General features: G+C 42.0%; 1 protein-coding gene across 1 annotated transcript in view; it reads right to left on the bottom strand.

Annotated features, from left to right (window-relative positions):
- PKP2 (plakophilin 2) overlaps positions 1–9902 on the bottom strand; it is an 85928-nt gene that overhangs the window by 13361 nt on the left and 62665 nt on the right. Inside the window, exons 9-11 of the mRNA XM_015566629.1 lie at positions 6951–7068; positions 6116–6280; positions 4873–5046 (exon numbers count right to left, since the gene is read on the bottom strand). Coding sequence (XP_015422115.1) covers positions 4873–5046; positions 6116–6280; positions 6951–7068 — 457 coding nt within the window. The remainder of the gene's footprint in view (positions 1–4872; positions 5047–6115; positions 6281–6950; positions 7069–9902) is intronic.

Raw genomic sequence — 9902 nt, 5'->3', positions numbered from 1 at the left:
AGGGCAGTCCCAGGGAAGGCAAGCAGCGAGGCTGGGAGGACAGAAGTAGGTGCTGGTAGGAGAATCTCCTTCAGTCACTTCCTTGTAGCCTATCAGTAGAGCAATAGAATAGTGACCTTGGAATAGCCCTTATAATGGAACACAGAGATTAACCTAGACAAGATTAAAATCAACAGAACTAGATAGAGACAGGATTTTTGGCAAAGGTCAGATAAGAAACAAGGAACTGTAGAACGTTACCCAAAACATACCATGATGTAATTATAGAGGCATGCTTATAGAATCAAATGGTATAAATATAGATGTAAGAGGACACTAAAGGGAGAACCCAACTATGCTGATCACCTGAACACTGCCTCCATGTCATTCCTTCTTCGCTGACTCCGTCCACACCTTTGGGAACCCCTGGACCTGCTGGGGCTGGACCCCAACAAATGCCTTAGCTTGTGTGTCGGCAACTTTATAGAGTTGTATTCGAAGCTAATTTGAGGTCACCATGCCAGAAATTTCTGCAGTTCATGACCATTCTTCAGGGTGTATCTTCTCTGTTTATCTTATTCAAACACAGCTTGTCCCGTCCCCACCCCCCCTACAGATTGCTGTCCTTACATTCTCCACTGTACCTTTTAGAACAGGGGCTCTTAATATAGGGCCCAATATAGATTTCAGGGAGGGGACAGGTGGCCCTTAAAACTATTCTTGTGTTTATCTTTCTCAGGGAAAGGGTCCATAACTTTTATTAGATACTCAATCTCCTTGACTCAAAAAAGTTCAATAACCACTGAGAAGAATCCTCCCCTGTAGCCATTCTAGACAGGAGGCAACTTATTCTGTACAACCCCCATGTCTCAGGCACAGAGGTGGGCTTCGGATTCCTCTCTCTTCCCAGTGGCTCCTCTAGATATTTGTCTTTCTTCATATGCAAAACTCTGCTCTCCTGAGTCACTGCTATCCAGCTCTGTCACTCACATGGCATTTTCTTTGTCATCTCAAGACCTACTGGTCCTTTCCCAACATCCACCAGGGGCTTTAGAGCCTTCTCCTCCTCCTATCCATCTATCCGTTATAGATGACCACATCAATTACCTCACAGTTCCTCGGCTTCCTAAAGGTCAGTTAGGAACACAAGGTTTACGGAGTGGATTTTTTCTGGAATTATGTATAATGGCTTGCTTCTCATGTTTTTCTATTCAGTGATTCTTTTTAGAAATTACAAAACCAAATATTGTTGTTAATCACACCATGTAAGCATAACAAAGTTAGGAAAATAATCAGAAAAGATATTCATAAAAGTAAAAGCGTTAATAAAAAGCATCTCCTAACTTGCAAAAACAGAGTCCTTGTAACATTGTCCCATGTTGCTAATAATTTCTCCTGTAAATCTCCAGGCAAGTTCAATTCTCATAACCTTGATTCTGGATTAATACCAGTTCACTGTAGGCCTCCTTTCAGGGGACCGGACTGGTCAGGGGTTACACACAATCAGGGCAGTTATGAAGATATCTCTGTTGCTTGGATTCCGTGAGAGATCTTGGATTGCAAGAGGCTAACATCCAAGCTTCAAGGGTTTGCTCAGTCAGTCATCCTTAGAGCATAACAAGCTTAAACACACACACACACACACACACACACACAGTGCAATTTAATTTCTGACATTTTCTTTAAAAAAAATCTTTGTTGAAAGTATTATATATGTCCTCCCCTTCCTCCCCGCCTTGAACTCTTCTAGCCCACCTCCACCCTCTGCCCCAGGCCTTTACTGCCTATTGTCAGTGACCATGGGTTATGCATATATGCATAAAGTTCTTTGGTTAATCTCTTCCCACCTACCCACCCTCCTCTGCCTTCCCCTTGATGTTCCAAAGTCTGTTTCATGCTTCCATATCTCTGGATCTATTTTGTTCATCAGTTTATTTTATTCATTAGATTCTACAAATGAGTGAGATCATGTGATACTTATCTTTCTCTGATTTGCTTATTTTGCTTAGCACAATACTCTCCATTGACATTTTCTTGTAAGTTGGCTGGTGGTTAATAAGAAGGCTTCTATGGTTTGGGAAAGTGATAGTAGTTTTGGGAAACTCAGCATGGGAAAACGAGAAGGTAAGATAATAAATTAATGTCCCTGTGTCATTCAGGTCCCTGGTAGTTTCCCATTTCTGTTTGAGCACAAGTACATTTTACAGAAAATAAAAAAGATTGAAAGTTTGTTCATACATATTCTTAACCACAGTGCTAAGATAAATGTTGGTTTTAGTACTGAACAATTTGATTCAGAGCAAGCTTCTGTGTAAACTCATTAAAGAATGAATATGATTTCTCAAATAAAGAATAAATAATATTTTTGTTATCTATAAGATGCTTTTCCCTATAAGGATGGATACTTGGCACCTGGCCATACCATGAATTATTTTGAGGGAGTTTATTCTAATCATTTTATGATCGTGGCAAATAATTTTAGTTCAAATAGTTACATATTTATAGAATCCCTGGCTATGTGTAGCAAGGTGCAAAATATATGGAGATGGGATAAGCTTGTACTGTTTTATATATTTTGACTTTGCTCATATAAAGTAAGTGAGAAGCAGTTCTTATTGTGTAGTTAAAGTTCTTGGACACCAAAGCACAGATGCCCTTTCCAACTCCATACTGCAGTGGACATCTGTTGTGTTTGCCTGCCCAGCGTTTATTATTCCTTTTGGTAACAACACTCTGATTTTCCATTGAGGTGCTACTACTCCTTTACCATTTAAGTCTATTTCAGTGGTAGAAGTGTCAGTGACCCTCCCCTGCTCAAATCCATGCCTCTGAAATTCACATGTGGGCACATGACCCAGACCTGGCCAATCAGAACATCTCATAGGCTCCTGGCCCTGGTACTGATTCAGAAATGGGTAAGGAAGACCAACTCTCTGAGTTCTTAAAAAAATACACACAGACACACAGACACACACACACACACACACACACACACACACACACACACACGGCCCAGTGCCCGAAATTTGTGCATGTGTGTGTGGTCCCTCAGCCTGGCCTGCACCCTCTCCAATCCAGAACCCCTCGGGGGATGTCCGACTGCCAGTTTAAGCCCGATCCCACAGGGGTTGGACATCCCTCTTGCAATCTGGGACCACTGGCTCCTAACCACTAACCTGCCTGCCTGCCTGATTGCCCCTAACCACCTCTGCCTGGTGGCTTGATGCTCCTAACTGCTCCCCTGTCGGCCTGATCACCCTTAACCACCTCTGCCTGCCATCCTGATCTACCACTAACCTGCCTGCCTGCCTGATTGCCGCCCCTAACTGCCCTCTCTGCTGGCCTGATCGCCCCTATCTGCCCTCCCCTGCCTGTCTGATTGCCCCCGAACTGCACTCCCCTGCTGGCCTGATCACCTCCTATCTGCCATCCCCTGCCGGCCTGATTGCCCCCTAATTGCCTTCCCCTGCTGGCCTGATCACCCCCTAACTGCTCCCTCTTCTGGCCTGACCGCCCCAAACCGCCTCTGCTTAGGCCCCTGCCACTGTGGTTTTTTCTGGAAGGATGCCTGGAAGATGTCTGGTCTAATTAGCATATTACCCTTTTATTTGCATAGATTTCATTAATTTCACAGAGGAAAGAAGTGAGAGAGAGAGAGGAATATCAATGATGAGAGAGAATCATTGATCGGCTGCCTCCTGCAAGCCCCACACCAAGGATTGAGCCTGCAACCAGGTATATGCCCTGACCGGGAACCAAACAGTGACCTCCTGGTTCATAGGTCGATGCTCAACCACCGAGCCACGCTGGTCTGAGTTCTTAACACATTGCGGACAGACCATGAAGATTCTTGTGTTTTCTGTTCTAAGGCTTGTGGACAATCATGACAATTCTTTAAAAAGATATTAGCTTGTAAGAACATGTAATAAATAACTTCAAAATGCAATTGGGTATTTAATTTTAAAGTGTGCCTTTAAATTTATGTAAAACATTTTTTGTACTCGTTCAATAGAAACTTATCTGGCCACTGTGTAAGCTAGCAGTAAAACTACTGGTCCGCAGTGTGTTAACAGAGCTACTGGGCAAAAGTAATCTCTTTTCTTATGGGGACATCGGCCTGGATAAAATGTAAGCCTGAAATCATCAGTGCTATCTGTGCTACAACATGAGAGAGCTGTTAAGAATGAAACCAACAGCTGTGGCTAGTGTGGCTCAGTTGGTTGCTGGATTGATTCCAGGTCAGGGCACATACCGGGGTTGTGGGCTCTATCCCTGTAGAGGGTGTACAGCAGGCAGCCGACTGATGTTTCTCTCTTTCTCTCCCTCTCCCTTCTTCTCTCTCTAAAAATCAATTAAAAGTCTTAAAAAAAAAAATGAAACCAACAGAGAGAAATGAAGTCTAGGCTCTAAAAATCAATTAAAAATCTTAAAAAAAAAATGAAACCAACAGAGGGAAATGAAGCCTAGATATAGTCATAACTCCAGTTTCTGAGGCACCTACATTCCACCATGACAGAAGGAAGGCCCACCTGAACTTTTCAGTTATGTAAGCCAAGAAATTGATCTTTAAAAATTGTTTTTTAAAACATAAGTCAGTTTAGGCAGGATTCTGAGACTTGTAACTGAAAGAGCTAAGACAAGTATCAGTATTTATGAGTCCTTCACTCACAGTGACCTGGCTTGGCAGAAGCTGAACGTTCTGGAACCCTGTGACTCTCTGGCAATTCTGAGAGGCCTTGAACTGGTATTCATCCAGAATCAACAGGACAGAGAACTGTCTTAACTGAAGGGAGAACGTTTTTGTTCTTACCTCACCGTCTCATCTTTAAATCTAATGTAGGTATGTCTATAATGGCATTACTTTACAAAGTAGGAAACAGGCATGATACTCACTGGGCCACTTCCTGCCGTGAGATTCTGGAGAGCTCCCAAAGATGCTTCCTGGGTGTAGCTTCGGCCACTTTTGGCGATCAAGGACAAATACATCCGGGTCACGATGGAGTGCCACAGCCATTCCACACCCTTGGGGTTGCTCTTTTCTTCGAGCATCGGCATGTCCTGGTACTGCTAACCACACACATGATAAGATCTAGAATTAATGCCTTCAAGGGATTTCTACAATTCCACACCCAAACCAAGAGACTAGGAACACTGACTAGTCTAGAGAGACTCATAATTTGTACAGTAAGAAGCCCCTGAAATAGAAATGAAAATGCAAATATGTATGATTCCCAATCACTTCACCTTTAGCCCATGATGACCATTTCTGTCTAGCAACATCCCATACCCTTAACTTTCCATTTCACTGTGAGAAGGAACTCAGAGCATAAAGCATAGGCTGCCCTAGAACAGTTTCCAGGCTGCTGGTAAACGAAAAGCTAAATTAGGCACAAACGCTCTGAAGATAAGAAACACAGGCCTCTTCCCTCCGAGTCCAGTGAAGTGTCCGGGATCACATCAGGATTCTAAATTTACCAGTTGTTCTCCGAGTTCACAAACACCACGACACCCCGTGGAGTAGGAGAGGTCACATTCTTTCAGTTTCCATAAAATGCCAGTGTGAACAGTATTCCTTCCTACGGATTTGTGTTTAGGATGTCCGAAGTTTGTTTTTAGAATGTCCAAATCTGCGGTGTTTATCTCTGCCGCCATCTTAGTTTCCCTAAATGTTGAAACTTTATATACCGTTGGCCATGGTGCATTAAGCCTATTTCCTAAGCAATAGGCCATAAAGCAGTACGGTTTTAGTGGCTAACAATGCAAATCTAGAGCCAGATTACCTGGAACTGGATCTCAACCCCTCTATTAATTTGCTGAATAATTCTGGGAAAACTGATTAACCTTTTTGTACCTGTTTCCTCTTCAATATATGAGGGTATTAATCATACACACATTGTAGGGTTGACGTCAGGATGAAAAGAACTCAAAATAATGCCTGACATAAGGGGCGAGCAAAAGTAGGTCTACAATTGTTCATATGAAAACTAATTCAGTAATTAATAAATAATAATACAAGAATAAACCCTATGCTTTGTGTACTCACAACTGGAAACCTACCTTTGCCAACCCTAGTATACTAAGTACATGGAAATGTACATACATAACCACTTTTTCTTTCAGTGCCCTCCCAACATACCTCTTTTACTTTCCTGCTTCGATTGCCAAAACACCCAATACTTTTGTTGTTGTCCATCTGGATATTCCGGTTTTGAATATAGTTACTTTGGGAATATTTCTCTGGGAGCTCTGCCTCCAGCTGGTAGGAGAGGTTATGAAGAATGCACACACAGTTCTCTGTGGCCTGAGAAAACACACAAATATTAATCAGATACATATTGACATCCCTTTGCAAGTGTGATATCACAGGACTTATTAGGCTTTAGATCTTACAAGGTTTACTGGATGCTTGGACTATGGGAACCTGGGGGAATAGAATGAGTATGGCCGGAAAGGCTAAGGGTAGACCATCAATGATCACAAACACAGTGCTAAGGCGCTGAGGCTGAATTTCTTAAAACATTGGCGAGCCCTTCTGGTTTACTTTTTAGAGTGGGTTCAGAATGGCTCGGCATTTTATGTATATAACTTAGTAGCCATGTGGAATTGGAAAACAGGAGGAGATATTGTTTGTAGGGGCCAATCAGGAGCCAATTGCAAATAGATTATGGAGAAGGAGCAAGTTTGGGAGGAGGGAAGAGATGAACTTAAGTTCATTGCTGAACATGAAGCATTTGGGCTCCTTCCAAATATCTATGCAGAGTTGTTAAAGGGATAGTTGGAATTTAAGTCTGGAAAATAGAAAAAAATGGGGCTTGATATATTTTAATATTTTTAAGTGTTATGGGAAATCCTTAGCTCAGTAAATGAGTTAAGGAATAAAACTAAACCCAAACTACTACTTCAAGAATACTCTGAAGAGTCTTAGTAAGACAAAATAATTCAACATGTAAGATAGTTAACTCTTGCATCACCTTGTCGTCTGGCTGGTAATCTGCAATGGTTCCTCTGACATAATGGACCAGCGAATCAATCAGTCCATCACACCGTCTCATCACTTTCCTCCCATCAGGGCCAGCTGAACTCATGTTTCTATCAGGAAAAACAAACAAACAAAAAGCCATCAGGCATAGGACATGTATCCAATAGGCCTCTGTTTCAAAGCTTTACTTGATGCTTCTTCCAAGGGTTTGGAAAACTAGCAAATTTGTCAAAGAGTGACAGTCTTGCCCTGTGGTCTCCATCAGTTGTTCAGTGGTCATTAAATCTGGACACAACTTCTATATATATTCATACTAGAGGCCTGGTGTATGAAATTCATGCACAGGATCGGGGGTGGGGGAGGGTCCCTCAGCCTGGCCTGCACCCTCTCCAATCTGGGACTCCTTGGGGGATGTCTAACATCCTCCTCGCAATCTGAGACTGCTGGCTTCATAATTCGGGATCGCTGGCTCCTAACTGCTTACTTGCCTTCCTGACTGGTCACCCTTAACCCTTATGCCTGCCTGCCTGATTGCCCCTAACCCCTCTGCCTGCAGGCCTGATCACTCCTAACTGCTCTCCCCTGTCGGCCTGATTGTCCCTAACTGCTCTCCCCTGCCACCCCTATCCACCTCTGCCTTGGCTCCCACCACAGTGGCTTTGTCCGGAAGGAGCTGCCACCCCTAACCACCTCTGCCTTGGCTTCCACCATAGTGGCTTTGTCCGGAAGGAGGTCTGGACTAATTAGCATATTACCCTTTTATTAGTACAGATAACATGTCACCATCAATAAAAGTCTCTGCTTCATTTGAAGCCCCAAGATCATAGCATTATTTACTTAATCTTCACCCATTTTTGAGAGGGTACTCATATGAGGCAAAGATTTTGCAATTAAAAGGACAAATGACAAAATAGACATTGTGTAGTAGGATAGTCAAGTTCCAACTTGCTCTGTGACTTAACTCCAAGGTACAGAGAGTTACTTAAATTTATTAGGCCTCAGTTTCCTCATTTATAAAGATAGGGTGCTGGACTCTTATTATTTGGGGTTTTTTGTAGGTTTTAGTGTAAACTGTTATTGACAAATATTAAACCAAATGCACTAAAATGTGATGATTCTATAACTAAAATGGCAGAAAGTCATGAAAAATGCAGGGTTTCACAGTGTATTCGACCTAAGTAAAAAAAAAAAAAATGACCTATAAATATCTTTGCACTTAGTCTATTTCTAATTTTGCTAAGCTATGACACCTTTCTATAAACAGTAACTAAATCCACAAGCAGAGATTGTTTTCTAATAGAGAAATAAAGTTTATCAAATATAGGAAAGTAATGCATTTGGGGATCATGTTTCAGATTTAGATCATGTTGATATTCAGGTATTATTATTACCATGTTCCTTTGAATTAAGTTTTTCTTGTTAGCATTAACCATTAAAAAATACCGCCACCCCAAATGTTAACCTCCTTGTCAACAAAAATGGCAAAAGATTAATGCCTTTTGCCAACTTCAATTGCTAAGAACTATTACTATAAATTTATTAGACTAGTTCCTTTGACTAGTAGGTAGAATATTCAAAGCACATTGAAGACTTATTTATAATGTCTCAATGTCATTCTGAACATCAAAAGAACTATAATTCTAAGAACTTTTGGGGTATTATTTTCTTCATTTTAAAAAATAATATATTGCTCTAAGTAATTTCAAAAAGACTTTCTGCTCCCAAATACTGCATTGAATTCATAATGTCAAAGAACAAATGTGTCTGGCATTATAGCAAGAACTAAAGGAAATAACACACAGCACTATGTGTTCTCTGCTCCCAAGGAGATGACATCTATAGGGCGAAACTGATGATGCCTGACTGTTTTTAACCAACAAAAATGCAATTTCATGATTCAACCTAATAGTTGAGGAGATAAGACTAATACACCTAAAACTAAGGATACTAACAACTTAATGGTTGCTGAATTGATACAACCAATTTTTTATTTTAACAAAATCCCTTCTGTGACCTCAGTTCTCTTTTGAAATTTCTAATTAAAGATTCACTTCCTTACTTAATTTTCACTGTACCTGAAGGTTTTCACTGAAAACCTTTGACATTTAAAAAAATCCTCATCTGAAGAGGAAGGGAGGGAGAGGTTTGCGGGGAGAGGAGAGAAACTGGGGATCAAACCCACAATTCAGGTGTGTGCCCTGACCAGGAGTCAAACCAGCCACCTTTTGGTGCACTGGACAATATTCACTCCAGTCAGGCAAAACTTTGATATTTGGTCCATTAAAAAAAGATAATGAGGAGAAACCAAGATGGCAGCATAGGTAAACACCTGAAATTGCTTCCTCGTCCAACCACTTCAAATCTACAACTAGAAGACAAAATGGACATCATCCAGAACCACAAGAAGGCTGGCTGAGTGGAAACGCTACAACTGGAAGGAAAGAGAAAAGCACACTGAGACACAGAGGAGGTGTGGAAGTAAAGTGCAGAGGTACAGAGGTGCATGCAGAAAGGGCTGGCAACTGAGGACACGGTTGTCTTTTTCAATTGGGAGGGAGTCTCAAGCTCCTGACTGCTCTGAAATCCAGTTCTGGGCGAGTCTCTGGGGAGAAACTGGACAGACTGGCATCAGTTGGAACTTGAGGGCGGCTTTCTCTCAGAGGTGCTTGAAGCGATTATTGCAGGACACTGAGACCTGGGGCCTCTTAGGGCAGGGCTAAGGATCAGCCATAGCTGTTTGCTCTGCCCTATTGATTCCCTGAGACCCCGACCCACCCAAGCTGTGGGCAGAGGCTTTTGCATATGAATGGCCTGAAAATTAGCAATCTGCAAATTACCTAACAAACTGCATGTGGCCCAAGGCCCCAGGCAACTTGCATTGCTTCACACCTGGCTCCTGCTGGATAACCTCAGGCAGAGGCTAGATTAGCACCACCTTAGAGCT

The sequence above is a fragment of the Myotis davidii genome, unplaced genomic scaffold (genome assembly GCF_000327345.1).
Source record: "Myotis davidii unplaced genomic scaffold, ASM32734v1 scaffold902, whole genome shotgun sequence".
Lineage (NCBI taxonomy): Eukaryota > Metazoa > Chordata > Mammalia > Chiroptera > Vespertilionidae > Myotis > Myotis davidii.
This window is presented reverse-complemented; position numbering and strand designations above follow the sequence as displayed.